Source organism: Eublepharis macularius, chromosome 6 (genome assembly GCF_028583425.1).
Source record: "Eublepharis macularius isolate TG4126 chromosome 6, MPM_Emac_v1.0, whole genome shotgun sequence".
NCBI classification, from domain to species: Eukaryota; Metazoa; Chordata; class Lepidosauria; order Squamata; family Eublepharidae; genus Eublepharis; species Eublepharis macularius.
Genome location: NC_072795.1, coordinates 35,369,853 through 35,389,780, shown reverse-complemented (window position 1 = coordinate 35,389,780; position 19,928 = coordinate 35,369,853). Strand labels below are relative to the sequence as shown.

The 19,928-nt window shown below is 38.7% G+C and overlaps 2 protein-coding genes across 3 annotated transcripts in view; one reads left to right on the top strand and one right to left on the bottom strand.

Annotated features, from left to right (window-relative positions):
- MED12L (mediator complex subunit 12L) overlaps window positions 1-19,928 on the top strand; it is a 283,186-nt gene that overhangs the window by 107,636 nt on the left and 155,622 nt on the right. The window lies entirely within an intron of this gene.
- The window catches only part of GPR87 (G protein-coupled receptor 87), a 32,909-nt gene continuing 21,218 nt past the window's right edge, over window positions 8,238-19,928 (bottom strand). The window contains exons 2-3 of one of the 2 annotated variants that reach the window (XM_054983837.1): window positions 13,321-13,431; window positions 8,238-9,356 (exon numbers count right to left, since the gene is read on the bottom strand). In XM_054983837.1, the coding sequence (XP_054839812.1) occupies window positions 8,314-9,356; window positions 13,321-13,354 (1,077 nt within the window). In that variant the 5' untranslated portion in view covers window positions 13,355-13,431 and the 3' untranslated portion in view covers window positions 8,238-8,313. The remainder of the gene's footprint in view (window positions 9,357-13,320; window positions 13,432-19,928) is intronic. The other variant, XM_054983838.1, reaches the window with a different exon arrangement.

Sequence of the window (19,928 nt, the reverse complement as noted above, 5' to 3'; positions counted from 1 at the left end):
GGCTTTCTTCAATGCATTTTGTCTTAAGTTGTTTTGTTTCAACCTTTGATTTTGCTCTGTTTTAACAAAGCGCTGTTTGCTAGTTGGGTAGTAAAATAATGACTTCTATTTTTGTTCACACTTTTTGAGGTAGGTTAGACTTAGAGAGATTAACTGCCAAGCCACACCCCGTTGCTGGGGGGTGTACGGCAGAGTAGGGTTTTGAACCTTGCCGTGTCTGGATATAATTTAAAGGCTGAATTACATGCAATGGTGAAGTCCAATGAGCAGAACTCTAGATCTGGCCCTAAAAATCACCCAGAGGATCATGGATTGGGGCTTTGGTGAAGGGGTATGGGTTGTTAACACTCTTCCCCCGATTGAAAATATCCCCAGGATGCTTTAAGTTCTGCTAGGGGATAAAACATCCATATTGTAGCTCTCTCTCCCCATGTTTTAAAAGCAGACTAGGGGAATAGTAACTGTTAATAAGGGAAGCAGCATAGGGGAACCCCTTCTCAACACTGTAAAGTTAACCACTTCTCCAGCTACTTTTACTTATTTGGGGTTCTCATAATAGAATTTTAGAATGTAGTTTGGCCCAGCACACTGGCTTTTTATGCAAAATATTATGTTTCCCTGTCATTCACATTCTGAAAACACGTTCACATGAAACTCTTTGGACTCTCTGTCTCTGTCTCTCTTTTTGCTTATTCATAATGAATAAGCAGTTTCTTTGAGTCATCCCAAACGCCGTGATCAGCATGCAATGCATTCATTGGGTGTAACATTTTGATGTGGCTTAAATGGCAGAAGAGCTTTTTGCATTTGGGAAGGCAACTTGAGCTGAAGAAAAAAGCCACCATTAGTGAAACAGATCCACCAGATGCAACCCATTTTCATCAGTTATTTTTAAATGTATTGTGGTATCTTATCTCTAAGCCTCATAGAAAGGTGGTTTAGATTAATATTAATAACCAGATGTGTCATGTTGTATTATAATAATGCATATCTCTCGTTTATGGAAGTCTGCATATAATTGGGGAAAGATATGTGCAGTAAAAACTATGGTTTGGATCCTAATCAGTGCAAACAAAGTTGTGCTAGAGAAAGGCAACTTCCCCATATTTCTGCTGTCACTGCTGTCTCTTGTGCTCCTGATATTTTGCTGTTGTAGATTAGTGGGCCTGAAGGAACAGTGTAGAAAGCAAACTGGGAGTCTGCAACAGTAGTTGGGAATTGGCAAAAGTCTCCCCCCACCCCAAGCAAGAAAAACTGTTCCATTGGAAAAGATGTTGCAGCGCTGATGGAATGGCACCATAGGATCCAGGCCTAAATGAATTAACAATGTGTGAAAGGGCTTCTCTTTGAGCATCACAAGATAGCTGTAAAAATTTAAGTGATGGGTATCTGATGCTGCAGCTTGAAATTGAAGTTTGAACATGTCACCATTGACCTTGTTTCTAAATTTCACAACTCAGCAGGAACATTTTCTTTCAGTGCTTTTTCAGGGTAAATCAATGAACTTTCCCCATGTTGGAGAACATTGCTGCTCATGTTTTCTGCATGTAGTAGTGGAATAGCATAATGAGTGTTCTTGAACCTGCAATGATAAATGGAAGGGTGATAACCCTTCCACTTCTTTGTCAATTTAGTTGTGCTGTGCATAGCAGAAACCTCTTTGATTGCAGTTTCCCTTAAGCATAACTCATTAATTGGTAGTTTCATAGTAAAATAGGGTGGTTTGTGTGTAGTTGCTGTACCATTCATGCTGTAGTTTATGGATGGAAGAATAATACATTTACATTTTTTTCATAGACTCATTCTGTCTGGGATGTGTTTCCCTTGTATATGAGAGCCAGTTTGGTGCAGTTGTTAAGACTCTAATCTGGAGAATTGGGTTTGATTCCTCACTTCTCCATTTGAAGCCAGCTGGGTGACCTCAGGTCAGTCATAGCTCTCCGGAGCTCTCTCAGCCCCACCCACCTCATAGGGTGATTGTTGTGTGGATAATAACATACTTTGTAAACTGCTCTGAGTGGCTGTTAAGTTCTTCTGAAGGCCGATATATAAATTGAATGTTGTTATTGTTATCATCATTATTTCTAAACACACCTATTTTTTAAAATAGGATTCGAATTGGCATAAAATAGCAAAACTTTACATGAGAAGTTCCAAGGAAAATGACTTAAACAGTTTCTTAGTCAGTAGTGATAGGAAACCACCATCTGCAGTGTAGTACTTTGGTCAGTGTGGGAAGAGCGGTAGGCTACATTTCTGAGAAGTTTTGGTGTATGGTATCATGGCTGTAAACTTTTGTTAGCGTTATTACCAGGTGTTTGGTAAGATACTACAAAAACAATATCTTAAGGAATCACTTTTTACTTTTAAAGAAATGATTACACAAGCTTTAAAATACAAACTCATGAATACACACAGCACACGAAACTGCCTTATACTGAATTAGTCCATTCATCCGTCAAGGTCAGTATTGTCTACTCAGACTGGCATCAGCTTTCCAGGGTTTCAGACAGAAGTCTCTCTGATCACCTACTGCCAGGTCCTTTTAACAGCTACAGGTGGACTTATTTGTAGATATTTGGAAACCTTTAACAGATGCTTTTGTGTAGATTTCTCACTATTATTACTATATATTTATTTCCATTACGTACGATTTTTAAATCTCTTTTCACATTATTTTTTTTTTTAAATGGAGATGTTAGGAATTGAATCTGGAACCTTCTGCATGCAAAACAGAAGCTCTTCCACTGAAACACTACAATTGTTTATCTCTAAACAAATAAGAATAGTTTACTTACCCATGGAGAGAACTGCCTTGTAGAATCTTTACCCTCAGAAATAGCTGTGAAGTTGATGCTTGCAATACAAAATGGCTATTGCTTCTTATGAATTTTTGCTCAGGACAGGGTTTGAGTCCAGTGGCACCTTAGAGACCAACAAGGTTTTCAGGATATAAGCTTTCGATAGTCAAAGCTCTAAAGGTGGTACCTGAAGAAGGGAGTTCTGACTCTGGAAAGCGTATACCCTGAAAACATTACTCATGACTGTGGTCTATTTGTCTGAGAGGTGTGATGTGACAGCATCAGATTTAAGTGAGATCATTAGCTCTGTTCTATGAACTGAGTCTTTTTTGGTTCACAAGTGATTGCATGCTACAGTGCTTAGGAGGATGATCTAGCTAACCACCAATGTGTTTTGCAGAAGCAGTGATCCTTTTATATTGTTGCAGACATCTTCCTGGCACAGAATAAAGAGTGTACTCACTACTCTGTCAATGGACTCTGTGCGTGAGCTTCCAGAACTTCCCTTCAGCAGGTTCTGAGGAAAATAGGTTTTCTTGTTCCTCTTGGTTTTGCTGTGTTATCATGAAGAAATGATGTGGCTCTTTGTCAGTTGCTGATGCATTTTTTGTGTGTGCCAAGAAGAACTGGATAAACAATATTTTTAAAGTAAAATATAAATTCTCAATCTGGCCTCTTTCAGATGGAGTCCTGGACTGAATGCAGATTTGGTCTGACCAAATATGGCAGAGCCCCCCCTGCTCCCACACCTCAGAATATATTTATGGGACTGTTTTGGATGGAGAAAGGAAAAAAGAGATTAAGATGCCTGAGCAGGAAGGGTGATGCAACACAACTATTTGCATACAGTAGGCTGGTAGGATGATTTTGGGGGGGGGGGACAGGAGGGGACACTTTCTAGACTAATGCTGACTATTTCTAGTTAATTAAATAAAAAAAACAAAGCCAAAGAAGGAAGTTTTACTTAAGGTATTGCTACTTCTTTCTCTCCTCTAGGACCCACCTTTTCCTGGAGACTTAATTACCTGATCCTTAACCACTGTTAAAATAAAGGGTAGGTACTGGTGTCTGCAGTAACCAGTGTTATTGCCTTTGATATTCCTCCATCTTACCTGTTCTCTCTCTCTGCTGTCAAAATTTCTACTGTAAGCTCCTCAGGGCATGGATTTTCCATTGAGTCTGGAAGTAAACATAGCCAATATGGTTATAGTGTCTGGCTAGGAATGAGAAACCCCAGTTCACATCCCTGTTCAGCTGTGAAGTGAACTGGGTGACCTTGGAGCAGTCACACTTTCTCAGACTAACCTGTCTCACAAAATTCTTGAGAGGACAAAATGAAGGAGGGCAAAACTGTGTATGTTACCCTGAACTCCTTGGAAGAAAAACAAACATAAAATACGATTGATTATGAAAGTCAGGTAGCTGCCACCACTGAATTAGGGGTTCAGAATTTTGTATGCCATTCTCTTCCCCCACATTTCTGGACATGGAGCAGGGGTCATTGGGGCAGTCGGGGGGAGGGGTAGTTGTGAATTTCCTGCATTGTGCAGAGGGTTGAACTAGATGACCCTAGAGATCCCTTCCAACACTATGATTCTATGATTCTGTGATTTAATAATCTGAAACATATGATGTTATATTGCTATAGTCAGCATTTCCTATGCCCAGCTAGTGAAGTAGAGTATGAGACAGGAAGCTTGGAGAGTAGTGATGTCACATCACACGTTTTGGTTTGCTAGAAGATTACAGTGGGGGAAAGTGGGGGATGTAAACTGCTGCACTTTTTAGTGGCCTTGGGACTCTAATGACATACAGTTACAGCCACTCTCAGTAAATCTCTAGTGTTATATAAATAAGCTGTCAATATCCCTTTACAAGGTCACCCAAGGAATCACAGAAAGAAAGAAAATGGGTGTGAGAGAATGTGAAGTGATAAACAGCATGATTATTTTAGAGAGATTTGCAACATTATAGGTGGTTTTACTGAGGAATTATGAATGAGATATTCCTGATGCTGTGCAAACGACAGTATTGCATGTTAAATTTTGGTACTACTGAATATATATTTCTTACATTTTGAAATGGACTGTGAAATGTGGACTGAATTCCAAGTGAAGTCACTAAGACTGAATTAGGGGTTCAGAATTTTGATGACAAAGACATGGAGAAGAATGGATGGTTGTGTCACTTACTGGTAATTGTTCGTCTGTATCTCCAGTACTCTTGCCTCCTGGCCGATTGTATAAAGGACCCACTGAGAGGTAGTGGATCAGTCAAGGCAACTCACAAACCTATGGTTTATTTTCATTATGGTTAATTACGGAAACCAGGATAGAGTTATACTAAGTTAATGCAGCAACTGCCCTTTCTCTCACTAGTTGCTGGAGCCAGAGACTTCAAATATATCTAGCATTTGTAGCTTTGTCCTTATGAAGGGATTAAAAGAAAATGTACAAAGTAAACATTTGGAGATAATTGGAACAAAGTCATAGTTGTTAAGGGAAACCAAAGCAGAACACTGCCTCCACAGATTGTGCAAACAAACTGTGAGACTTCTCTAGTCTAGTTGTGTCATGATACAGCTGTTAGAAATATGCCTTCAGTGGATATTTCTGATTGTTGACAGTTCCATGACAGCTTTTAAGCAATGGTACTGACCCCTGGAAGGCCTTGGCTGCTCAGCTTTTAACAAATCCCCATTTACATACATAGTTCTGCTAAACTTAATGTTTAGTCCTAGTGGTGGTCTGAGTTCATGCCTAGTAACCTGAATCCAGAACGGATCCAATATAAGTGGATGTGTGTAGAAATATTTACATATTTCATTTATTTGAGATTTCTACCCTGTACTTTCAACCAAGGTTACAAAACAGCAAGATAAATAAAATAAAATAATAAAAAGTGACAATTTCATTGCTACTACCCTTGGCCTGCTTTCTAGCAACGCCCCCCCCCCCCATTATTTATTCCACTGTGGCTATCATCTCTTGGGGCTATCATCCCTTGTGGGTTCACATCCACAAGTACATTCAAATACAAATCTTACTTGGAAGATACTTAATTGCACCAATAAGCATTCATTTTAAAGTGCAGAAAAAGAGGATTGTGTGAGTGAGATTTTAAAGTTGTTCTTGTTTTCTTATAAACAGTGAATTAGATTCATGGTCTCCGTTTTGCCAAATGAGAGGCTTCCTCCGGTGAAGGAAGACTTTCTCCATTAGAGGAAAGCCCTCAGTTAGCAGCTGAGAGCCTTTTGTTTTAACTCATCTGCCTTATTCCATGGAGCCACAGATGGGACATAAAGTCAGTAAAACACAATTGGGAAGTTTAATTCTCCTGAATATAATTATTGGAGGAAAAGGTAATCCTTTTTGTGGGATTCAGCTCCTGAAGAGATCTGTTGTCTTCCTGTTAGTGCTACTAGTACTAATGAGTTAGTAAGAAATGTCAGGCTATATGAATAAGCAGTAGTCTTTTGCCACCTTTTGGCTGCACAATTTAATTGCAGTTCATAAAACTGATTAAGTTTCTAGATTTAGACTATGTGATTTTGGATGCTGCTGCTCCTACCAGTTTTTCTTTAGGCTTGCATTAAGACTGGAGTAGAAACATTTTGTTTTGAACTGCCTTATTTTAATACCTCCTACTAAAATGATGCTATAAATAAGTTTGGAGAAAAATGAGTCATTCATGTTCTATTTTCATATATATACTTTCTCCCTTCAGGGTGAAAGTATATATATGAAAGCAATTCAAAATATTTAAAACATATACAAATGTTGATTATGTGTATAATGCAGAGAAGACTGCTATACTTTAATGTTCCAAGTTCAAAGCAAACTCATTACACTTTGGCAAGCCGTGTGCTTCTTGGAGTAAAGTGTACATGTTTTGTCTTATGCATTCTTCTTTTCTGAAAGGGCTTGCATGCCCTTTCAGGAAAAAAAGTTGCATAAGAGAAGAGATGCATGATGGCTATTTTTTCTTGTACAATTATGGGTTTGTATGGAGAAATAGAGTGAACAGGTTTGTACATGATTGCGGCTGGATATTTATTTTAAAAGTGATCCTGCTATTTTATCACAAAGTGATATTAGGAAATTATGAAATAGACGATATCTAAAGCCATCCCCTTCTATGAGAAGAGAGTGAATTTAGCAGCAGCAGAAGTGTACAATAGTGTCAATTAGCCATCAACAGAACAGCACAAATTACCAACAGATTAAATTAAAAGCCACGTGGTCTTTCAAGTCTTATGATAAACCAGCAAAGACAGTGCAAAGCAAACCATATGGAGAAGGCAGTGCCACTGTAAAGGATAACCACTGACAAAGCCCTCTTCAGTGTAGGTACCTCCCAAGCTTCAGAGGGAGGGGAACATAAAGCCAAGCCTCTCCAGATAATGATTGGATGGGTTCATGCTGGAAGTAGTGGTTCTTGCGATATCCTGATTTTATACTGTTCAGAACTGTAATGGTCAAAGCCACCCCCATGAGTTGGGCTGAAAAACAGACTTGAATCTGATAAAGGCTTAGTAACCCATATGTAATGGGCTCAAACCACCTAATCCCCAATCAAAAACTGAGAAGCTGCATTTTGGACAAGCTGAAGACAGAGGCTCCATTTAGACCTTGTGGGGAATAGCAATTGACTGATACTCAATTAACTTGGATAAAACCAATTATCGACCCTTTCTGCAGCCCACTGGTAGCACCCCATCCTCAGAATTGCCTTGGGACTTGAGTATCAGTCAAGATCCCCAATAACTGTTGCATAATTGCAATAGAACACAAAGTAGCTTTCAGTGATAAAGTTGTGGCATGCTGTTGAGGGCATGAGAAGTCTCTTTATTATCTGGGGTAACTTCTGCGTGGCATGTGTTTTAACTCCCTTTGTATACTTTTTGGATGCTTTATGTCTTTATACTGCCATTTGCCAGTTGTTATTGGTATGTCCAACATTGTTTATAATTATGCGCCTGTTTCATATTGTGGTTTCAGGTGGTGTTTTCAATTTGTAGTTTACACTCCTATTTTTCACATACCTTCTTGTACTCCTGTACTTTATTTTTGCATTTCCTAAGGTTGTTTCTTTTTGTTTTCCACATTGTGAACCCTAACCAAATCCTTATTTGACACTTAAGTCCATTTTGTGAGACTGGCCTCTACAGATTTAATTTAGACTTAAGCAGTCTCAGTTGGGCAGATACAATTCAGAGAGCATTGTATGAATCGGCTGCAACTAGTAGCATGCTTTATTATGTTCTCCACTAGATGACACTGTATGACTTTTGTAATTTTGCAGAACCCTCAAGCCCCTTTCTCTGTCATCAGTTGCCAGTCTCCTAAAGTTTATGGGGCTGCATTTGTATGCTTCCCTTGTACATTGAAAAATATGAAAACTTTGATTAGTTTGCCATGCGATTGTTAACACACATATAATCAAACAAAATACTTTTATTATGTACAAATAATAAATCTACTAGTGGTGCAAATATGAAAAAGTGATAATGTCACAGATCAGTGTAATCATGGTATATGCGCACTTCTGACCTTCTGACACTCTGAAGCGATCTAATACTTTCACTCCTTGTTCGCATGTTTGACTTCCTGAACAGCCTTCGTGAAAATGATCTACACATAAAAAAATATATAATTGGATCTAGGCACACGTTACATGCAGACAGGAAAAGAGTCACTTCCTTGCAGTAAAACAGGATTTTGTGTGCTGAATCACCAAGAAATTTATCCAGATGGCCAAAAATAAATGGTATTCTGCATAAATGATATGGTACAAAGCAAGTAAAAAAGACAGCCACAACCACCCTTATGCTTTGGTTGTGTTTCCGTTTGCGACTTGAAGCACTAATAAATTGCTTGCTTGATTTATGGATATATTTGGATATTTCAATATAACATCCTATTAGAACAGTCAGTACAATGATAAACATACTGTTGTTGACATATAGGACTGCTTCATGCCATTTTACTCCTAAAGGAGTTTTTAGTTTTAAGCAGTCACCTGTATTTTTCCTAGTTGGATGACCATTTGTAAGAATCACATTTGGCACTGCCAGAAATGTCATAACAATCCAAACACATGCAGACAGAATCTTGGTAAAAGTGATGCTGTACATCCGGGAATCTCCAAATGGTTTCACCACTTTTAGATACCGGTCAATGCTAATGAGTCCAAGAAATACAATTGTGGTGTACATATTGGCGTAAAACAGAACTGTTGTATAACGGCACAGGAAGAAATGCAACTGCCATGGCCCCATTCTTGAGTCCTGAATTATTTTAAATGGAAATGTCATAGTCATAAGCAAGTCTGCAACCACAATGTTCTTAAGGTAAAAAATGAAGCTTGTCTTGTTTCGAATGTGGAAGAAAATCCATACTGCCAAGCCATTCAGCAAGATGCTTGCCAGGAAGATGATGAGGTAAAGCACTGGTAAAACAATAGTTGTAAACTCATTATTCGTAGAATTTCCAAGCAGGCCTTGTGAATAATTGGTTGAAATACTGTTATCTTGGCCCAGGTGATGGTAATGATCTATGGAAATGATGGAAAGAAATAATCTAAGTTGGTTAACAACGATAGCTTCTCATTAGCTGCTCTTATGCAACTACGGAGAAAATAATGTATAGTTACACTGAAGATGGCCTTCATGTGTTACTAGGAAGAGCAACCACAGAATGCATTTGCTCTTCTTATGATACTTTCTAGAAACATCTAAGGCTTTCCTGAAACAATTTTATAATTCTTGGATTGAACGTATATATTACTGTGCTGGCTATTTCTGTTGTTAAATAGGGATTGGTAGTTTGCAGTGGGGTTAGGAAAATAAGGAGGTGTGCAGAAAGACCTTTTTACGATGAGTCTTAAACACCTGTAATACAGCCCTGGTCGATCCTCGTTAGTCCTTCTAATATACAATTGGCCCAGATGGGATGAAGTATAGTAGGAGCAGACTTGAGTAGTAACAAACTGCCCATATTTGGCCTGTTCTCAGGGCATGTAAAGGTCTTCTCACTCCTTTCTAATATTGTTGATTATGATTATAAATTTGTCATGGATTGGGATTAGCCACTATTTAACAGCCTCGGTATGTACTTTTTACGGTACTCCTGTTTTCTTTTTACTTTCTTCCCAGCAACTTTGCTGGCTGGTATTAGTAAGCTTGGTTAGCACCTCTGAACAGTGAAGGGATTTTCCTTGAAAGAGACTTTTCATCCAATCTGTTTTATGATGGATGCATATTAAGAGAGGTCCCTAGAGTTTGTTCAGAGGCTGAAGGAACTGCATTATTATCTTTTAATGTTTACAAAGTTTGGAGGATCCACAAGAGGTTTGCTCATTTGAGGTAGTCTCATTCTGGTAAAGCTGAGGGAGGGGTTGTTTTCCACTGCCTCATAGCAGCAGTACTTGTTTTTCAAGGACATTTTTCATTACAGCCTGTGTTTGTACACTACAGCCTATGGTTTTAGAACTCTGTGTCAGCCATGAGATGGCAAAGCATTTATATTTAAAATTGGGCAGTTGTAGCCAACTGCACAAGTATACTGAGAGAAGCAGATGACTAAGTTCCTCTCAGCATGAAAAGGCTTGTTAGACGGAGTCCTGCGATGCTTAGTCAAGAACGCAGAAGCATACCAATGATGAAATGAGGTGGGAACATTAAATATCTGATGTTCATAACTCTTAAGAGCAGCTCAGCGGAATTACAAGGAAGTTGTGGAATTGTGGAAGTGTAAAGAGGCCACAAGTCAAATCAAAAGTGTAAGACTATGGAACATTTGAATGTCACAAGATAATTATGCAGCTTTCCTCCCTTTCTACATGTTTTTGTATGATGGTTAAACCTCAGCTGTATCTCTCAGTTCATGCTGAAGCAGTATAGTATTGGAGAGGCAGCCTTGGAATTTAGTCTTGACATGGGCACAAACAAAATTTAGTCTTGACATGGGCACAAACAAAAAAAAATTACTGAACCAGAGGATCGTGGTTCGGTGCAGACCACGATCCCGAATTCCCGAACAGCAACGAACATCTCCCATTCCCGAACCGAACCGTGGATTGTGGATCGTGGAGGCCACAGTGGAGGGGCGCCCCGCTGTTCTCAGCGAACCAGAGGAGATAGATCCCTATCCACCAAAGCCAAGCTCAATTGTACACTCTCAGTCTCTCTTTCCAAAGTCTAGCAAGTAGCAAGCAAGAGCTCTGTCCCACTCCACTGCTCGCAGAAAGTGAAACCCAGCCTGGGAGCCCATGGCTATTTATAAGCATGGGTCCCATTCAGCAGCACAGGAGGTCTGTGTTTGGCCGTCAGAGCTGCCTATCAGGGTTTGCAGGGATGAGATTGGAGTGCCCATGGCTACAGAACACCCCCTTCCCCCTCCCTCCCCTGGGTGTCTTCTCCCAACTTGTAACTACTTTGCTGCTCCGTGGTTGGAAGGAAGCCCTGCTGATCAAGGAAAGCTGGGCTTCCATTCAGGTTTCCAGGGCGACAGAAGGAGGGCAAACAGATCTCAGGCATTCCCCTGGCTCCGTTGCCAAGGGAATAGATTGCTGGCACCTGAGTGTCTGGATTCCCGAACTGAGCCTGAACGCCCCGAACCGGGCCTCTCCCGACCGCTGGATCGTTGGCCGTGGCCGATCACGATCTGCCCGGTCACGATCGCGCGATTGCCATTTTCGTGGGTTTTTGACATTCATAATGCGGTTCGTGCCCATCTCTAGTCTTGACTCACTACCAGTATCAATAATAGAGGTTGGCTGCCCCATTCCTTTAAGAAGAAAGGTCTTGGGACATCAGTTTTGGACTACATCAACCCTTCATTCTCATGTTTCATGAGGCATATGAAACATACTCTGTATTTACACAAACTGATTAGATCTGCTGTGTGCTGTCAAGAGAAAAAAGGGGCCCAACTTAAATTCACCTACAAGTTATAGTAATGTACAGCAATAAAAAAAATCTTTTCTGTATATACCCCTTTTTAGAGGGATTGTCTTGCATTCAGGGTCATGTTCCTTTTGGTTAAATACAGCATTAAAAACAACCCACTGTGGTGCATTCTAGTGTTCTTGTTGATGGAGAATGTTCTCAAGTCATAGTTGACTTATGGCGACCCCTGGTAGGGTTTTCAAGACAAGGGCAATGTTTTTGTTAGGCTTGTTCATTGTTCTGTGAAGAATGCAATGTTTATCAGTTTTGTCAGGGTGTGATTCAGCTACCAGAAACCTTGCAACAAGACTGTCCATACACTAATATCAAAAGCCCCAGTACCAATTACCAGGTTTTATGATGCTAACAGGAATAAGGTAATGTCTGAACTTCAACGCGTGACGAGAGAGAAGCACACTCTTAACTGTTTTGCATTAATGGCTTAGACATTTTTGCATGACAGTTGTCCACCACACCACATTTAGTGCTTTATTGTGTTTAACACTAAATTGGGTTGCAGAACAAGGCACCTCTGGAATCTGAGATCTGAAGTAATTTGTTCGCATTGAATTCTGGTGCATCCAGCCCTCTTGAAAATGGTAGGGTTTATTGTCTGACTTTGTGTAACTGAACAATGCAATTATTATTTAGAGGCTATGTTAAACCTTGTGAGGCCTAATTTTAGTTAATCAAGGTGACCTAATTCAGTTATAGATAGGAAAGTTTTGTAGATAGAAACACACTGTTTATGACTAAAAACCAGGGCTCATTTCGAGGGGGAACGTGCAGGAATGCAGTTCTGGCAGTTCCCCAAAGAGGTCACGTCAGGTGGCCCGGCCCACCTGATTCTTAGCCATTTTGGGCCCATTTCAGCTTGGATTGGGGCTGAAATGGCCCGGATCAGGCCTCTGATGGGTGGGGGATCACTCTCTCATTCAGCAGCAGCCCAATCCTAACCATTTTGGGCCCCTTTTTGGCCATTTTCAGCTCCTTTTTGCCATTTTGGGCCCAATTTCAGCCCTGAATGGCCAGGATTGGGTCCAAAACAGCTAGGATATGTGATGTCAGGGGGTGCGGCATATGCAAATCAGTTATGCCAATGACACACTTCCGGTGATGGCAAGGGGTGTGACATATGCTAATGAGCTATGCTAATGAGTTATGCTAATGTCCAGCTCTTTTTCTACGAAATGACCCCTGCTAAAAACCATAGACAAACTAAATATTAAGTTATGTGCATAGTAGAATACCAGGGACGCTCTTTTCCACAAAGTTAATGCTGCTACTGTTACTCTAATGCTCAAAATTCTGAGAATTAGAAAAATAGTTCAGATAATGGACTTTCTATGCTACTTAGTTTTAGAAGGCCAGGAGTTTAAAACTGACTTACTCTTAATATTGATTAGACTATTAAACAGGATCAGAAACAATCAAACATGATTTTATATGTACGTAACTTGGAGATAAGGTTATTTATAATAATGAGGCTGAAAAAGTATGTACAACTATTTGAATGATTACATTCTTTCTGTTGGGGATTCCCATTTTTCCCCCCAACAAAATATTTACCTGAAAGCTTCACATATGACGCATTGGACCCCATTATTATTGTTGATTTTCAGGAGACACGCTGGTGGCAATTGATAGGGGATGCATCATGGGTTGTACAAGTTTTATTTTCTGAAAAATATAGGAAGTGAAGATATTTACAAATGAGAAAAGTAAGTTATTGATAACAGCAGCATCTTTTAATAGTTCTATAAGAGGAGTAGAGGAGGGCAATGGCATCTCTGTTCAAATTAGTTTCAGAGTACTTTCTAATTTGAGGATGAACGAAACCATGAACTCCTAAGCTACAGTTGGCTTTTAAGGAGTTTGCAAGTGAAGACAGGCCACTGGCTTCTCACTGCACTTAGGTGATACTCTAGAGAGCATTTGTTTTTAATATACAAAAGTTAAATGTAAAGGAAATATTTATATTTAATAGCTCTGACATGGTTAAAGCTTGCTATGGGCTGCTTTGTACCAAAGATGGTGGATATTCGTTAACAACTATCTGTTTCGTTTTTAAACTGTCATTGTACTTGTCAAAGCTATATTTTAATTCTAAGAAAGACTATTTTGGGGTTTCATTGCCCATCATTTGCCAGTTTGCATCTGCCCAAAAATCTAACTCTGTTGTTGGCCTGTAGTAACTGCTTCTTTGTGCCCCTGGACCTTAAAACTAATTATCTTTATGTCTCCAGATAATTATCATTTATATAGTTCCCAAGGGTATGTGGCATGACATGAAAGAATACAATGAAGACTGATTGTACCTTGTGGGAAGGTACATATGTACATGTTTATGTGAAAGAAGAAAGAAGGCCAATAGCGAACTCTTTCCAAGCGAACCTTCCCAGTTTAGATGTCAGATATGATTATACTGCCTGTAGTCTACTAATTGCGGTTGTCTAGGTCATGTGGTACATGCTTTAGTCTCATGAAATCCCAGGAATTTAAATATAACTGTGTTTTGGATCGTATATACCTATTTTGGCTATTAGCTCCTGATGAATGTAAGTGGTGTCTACCGTTCTTGATTTGAAAATATCTTGGACAAAAGTCTATTTTGCAAGGTTACTTATCTTTGTATCATAACCCATGGGCCTGGCAGCTGATTGAATTGTTAACTGAATTGTAATCTAGAGGTTGAAGTGAGTTGGCCACCTCTGGCAAGATGAACAACTCTTATGTAGAGTAAGTGATCATGTAAATAATATTGGGGATGCCTTTGGTGAAAAGATTAATGCAGTTCTCAAGAGAAAAAGAGTGACTAGAGAAAACTCTTATATGGTCCTTTAAGGATGTATTGTGAAAATACCCTGGCTTCTTATATCACGTCAAAAGAAGATAACTGATTGGAACCAGGAATCTGTTTATAGCCTTCAAAGGAAAAGATAATCCAAACTGTCTTTAAAGAAATGGTGTTATAATAATATAATAATAACATTCAATTTATATACTGCCCTTCAGGATGACTTAACACGCACTCAGAGTGGTTTACAAAGTATGTTATTATCCCCACAACAACAAACACCCTGTGTGGGGCTGAGAGAGCTCCTAGAAGCTGAGACTGACCCAAGGTCACCTAGCTGGCTTCAAGTGGAGGAGCGGGGAATCAAACCCTGTTCTCCAGATTAGAGTACCACGCTTTTAACCACTACACCAAACTGGCCCCCCTGAAAAGTTCTCATTATCTCTTCAAGATATTAACTATTATCATGCATTCACAAACAACCCTTTTTAGATAAGGTGCTTGAATAAATGTTGGTTGTGCAAATCCAGGTATTCATGCATAGAGTAGATTACCTAGACCCGATCCAGTTTCTGAAGCATGTTCAGAATTGCCTTGTTTGCCCTGACTTTAACAGCCTTCTTCAGGAGAGAGACAGGGGGAATGTGACCCTGTAATTTCTTCTGGATTTCTCAGGGATGTTAAATATTGTTGATCATGGTGTCCTAACTGGTTGTCTGGAATGTGTGTTGACAGCAATATGCTCCAATGATTTCATTCCTATTTAGTAAATAAGTACCAGAAGATAGTATTGGGAGATCATTGCTCAGTTCCCTTGCACTATACTATGAAGTTCTGCCAAATTATGTTTTATGTCTCATGCTATTTAATTACTACTACATGAAACTACTGGGAAGAGGTTGTCTTGGAATCTGGAGAAAAGTGGCAGCTGTGGCCAGGAATGCCTTTTACCAGTTTAATCTGGTTAACCAATTGCAGCCTTTCCTGGTCAGAAAAGATCTGGCCACAGTGGTGCATGCCCAGGTTACATTTAGATTAGATTACTGTAATGCGCTTTGCATGGGGTTGCCCTTGGGCAATTGCCTATTTCAGTTTGGGAGCCAGAGTTGATAGGTCTATACTGGAGTGATATGGTCCTAGAGACCCACTCCAGTCTTGGCCCATCTACACAGGCTCCCAGTTTGTTTCTGGGCACACATCAAGGTGATGGTGTGACCTTTAAAGCCCAATATGGTTTGAGACTAACATATCTGAAGGACTGATTCTACCTGACCACTGCAGACATCTTTGGAGGCCCTGCTTTGGGTGCCCTCTCTTTTGGATGGTAGATGGGTGGCAACCTAGGAGAGGGCATTCTTGGTTGTGGCACCAAACTCCTGAACCCAGGGAGATTACTGTCCCCTTCTGTTACCATCTTCTGCCAGTGAATGAAGACTTTTATTTTGTTTGACATACCCTCAGTGATCCCTCCTTCATGCCCAATATTTTAATATTTAATTGTTTTAAACGTTTTAATGGTTGCTTTTATGTCTTTGTATGCTTTTAAAGCTCTGGTTTTAACTGTTTTAATGATGTGTTTTGGTTGATTTTAATGGTTTGATGATGTGATTTCAGTATGTATGTTTTAATTTATTATCCACCTGATGGCCCTTATGAGGGTAGAAAGGTGGGATATAAGTCCTATTAAATAAATTAAAAATAAATAAATAGATAAACTAGTAAAATTTATTGAGAACACATCTCACAATTTGAGAAACTACACTGGTTGCCTGTTAATTTCTGAGCACAGTTCATAATGTTGATTATTCCTACCTTGAAATTCCTTAATAGCTTGAGGCTGTTGTAAGGGTTGCTTTTTCCCATATAAATCTGTCCAATTATTACAGTTTTCTTCAGAGGATGATTCCGCATACGTTGGATAATGCACTTTCAATGCACTTTATCAATTGTTTGAGGTGGATTTTTTTGTTCCGCACACAAAACAATCAGTTCCAAATGATCTATAAAGAGGATTGGAAGTGCATTATCCAACGTATGCGGAATCACTCAGAGACTCTACTCAGTAACTTTCAGAGGGAAGGTGGGGGACTGCTACAGATAGTTTTTAGTATCACCAGTCTAGGCATTCCCTTTACCCATTCATCCATTTATGGGCTTTTCTTTAAATTTTACGCACTAGGTGAATGTTTAGTTTTCCAAACTTTTAATGATGTATGATTACTGCTACTAGCTCCTTCACTGTGTTTTATTATTGCTGCTGTTTTACTGTTCCTATAGCTTTTTAAATTACCTGACGTATATTTAATATGAATGCTTTATACTATATATTTGCTAATTTTTATAATACTCATTTTGTTGTATCTTAGTCTGGATTGTAAATTATTTCATGAGTCATTTGTTTGTGAATGTGGGGTAAAAATGTTCTGATTTTTAAAAAATCTAAAATAGGGGATTTATTCACAGTTTCTCTACTTTTGTTTGATTTCTTTCATCAAGGCTGTACAACTTTTGATATGGCCGAATACATCTGAGCAGCCATAGGTGTGGACTTATTAGGAACTCAGAGACCTAATTTTATGGTACTCCAGTGCAAAACGAGGTGTCATGTTTTCAGCTTTATCTTTTGATACTCTTTTGTAATAATTTTTGCTTATATCCACCCTGTAACAGTTTTCTTGTTTTTAAACATTTTAAACATTGTACTTTTGCTCTTGGACCTTAAATCTTGCTCCTGTTTACTCTACCTGAAACGTATACTTCAAGAGGGCTCTGGTCCTTTTTTTTTTTTTTTGAAAAATTTTTATTGGGTTAGAATCCATTATTTCCACATTTACATTCAATTTTCCCCAATTTTTTCATCTCTAACCCCCTCCCTTTCCCCCCCCTTTTTGTTGACTTCCAACAGCTTTCCAACCCTTTGTCCCCTTTCCCTTACTTTTATTAGCTTCCTCTATCTAAAACAAATATATATTCTCCATTATTCTAAGCAGTACATCCTTAACTATTTTTAACATTATATGCCCAAACTGTAAGCCTTTGTTTCTATCTTAGATAAACAATTTATCCCAATTTTTCAATTTCAGGTATTTCTATATATCATAAACCATATAGATCATACATTCGTTTATATCAAACAATTTGACTTATTCTCTATATATATTACTCATTCTATCTTTTTATAATAGTTCTATATATCTCTCCTCACGTAGTCAATCAATTTGACCCATCTATATCTTCAGACATTCAGTTTGGTACAAAACTTGTCAGAAAAAAAAGAAAATATTGTTAGTTAATCGCTCCTTATATTTAGTCCTTATAATTAATTATCTTCTCTATGTTCTGTTTGTTAACCTATATATATCTATATATATGTCAATCTATTAATCTGACTGCTTATTAATTCACATTTATCTCTTCTCCCCCCGGTAAAGTCTCCCCCCTCTACTTCAATACTTCAGTAGTTCTCAAACTGCCACAGTTTTCCTCCCACCTCCCATTTCTTCTCCAGGTATTGTTTCAGCTTCTCCCAATCTGTGTTGAACTGCCCTGAGTCCAGATCTCTCAATTTTCTTGTCATCTTGTCCATTTCAGCCATATACAGCAATTTGTAAGTCCAATCTTCAATAGTTGGCACTTCTTGTACTTTCCATTTTTGCGCATACAAAAGTCTAGCTGCTGCTGTCATATAAAATATCAACGTCCTGTGTTGGGCTGGAATTCCCTCCATTCCCAAGTTCAGTAGCAGGAGTTCTGGGTTCTTATTAATTTGAAATTGTAAAATTTCACTCATTTCTCTTATTATTTCCCCCCAGTACTGCCTGGCTACCTCACACGACCACCACATATGATAGAGGGAGCCCTCATGCTTCTTACATTTCCAGCATTTATTAGAAGTATTCAAATTCCCTAGCGCAATCTTCTTTGGTGTCATGTACCAACGATAGATCATTTTATGAATGTTCTCTTTGATATTAATACATGTTGTTGTCTTCATTGTAGTTTTCCACAAGTATTCCCATGCCTCCATTGTTATTTCTTTATTAAAGTTTATAGCCCATTTCACCATTTGTGTTTTAACTATCTCATCCTCGGTATACCACTTCAACAGTACTTGGTATACCTTGGATATTCTTTTCTTATCTTCTTTAAGAAGGGTCTGCTCTAGTTCCAAATTCTCTATTCGTATACCTCCCTTTACAGAGTCCGAATTATATAAGTCTCTGATCTGTCTATACTGGAACCAATCGTAGTTAGGTGATAGTTCCTCTTGTGTCTTTATTCTAAGTTTGGATGCTTCAGTTTTAGTTATTTCTTTATACGTTAAACATTGTTGTTCATTATCAACAGCTCTCGGGTCTATCACCTCATATGGAACCACCCACAAAGGGGTTCCTTCTTGTAGATAAATTCTGTACTTCTTCCAGATTATGTATAGACTTCTCCGAACAAAGTGATGCAGGAACATCGAGTTGACCTTTACTTTGTCATGCCATAAATATGCGTGCCATCCAAATATTTTTTTATATCCCTCTAGGGCTAATAATTTCTTGTTCTTTAATGTCATCCATTCTTTCAACCAAACTAGGCAGATTGCATCATGATAAAGTCTCAGATTGGGCAGTTGCATTCCGCCTCTTTCCTTTGCATCTTGTAAAACTTTCACTTTCACTCGAGGCTTCTTGCCTGCCCAAACAAAATCTGATATTTTCCTCTGCCATTTTTCAAATTGTTTGGAGTCTCTGATGATTGGTATTGTCTGTAGCAAAAACATTACTCTTGGTAACACATTCATCTTAACTGCTGCAATCCTACCCAACCATGACAAATTCAATCTATTCCATTTAATCAAGTCTCTCTCTATCTGAGTCCATAGTTTTTCATAATTGTTTTTGAATAGATCTATGTTCTTTGCAGTTAATTCGACTCCCAAATATTTCACTTTACTTGTTACTTCACAATCCGTTGTTTCCATTAACAATTGTTGTTTCTGCTTAGTCATATTTTTGCATAATATCTTTGACTTCTTTTTGTTAATGAAGAAACCTGCCAAGTCTCCAAACTCCTTGATCTTATCTATCACTCTTGGCATGTTCTCCAATGGGTCCTCTACAATTAACATTATGTCATCCGCAAATGCTCTGACCTTGTATGAATAGTCCTTTATTTTTATTCCACGAATTTCATCATCTTGACGTATTTGTATCATCAGAATCTCCAATACTAAAATGAACAACAATGGAGATAACGGGCAACCTTGTCTTGTTCCTTTACTTATCGTCAATTTCTTGGTCAATTCATCATTCACCACAATTGCTGCAGTCTGGTCTCTATAAATTTCCTTAATTGCTCTGATGAATCTTTCTCCCAATTGTAGCTTTTC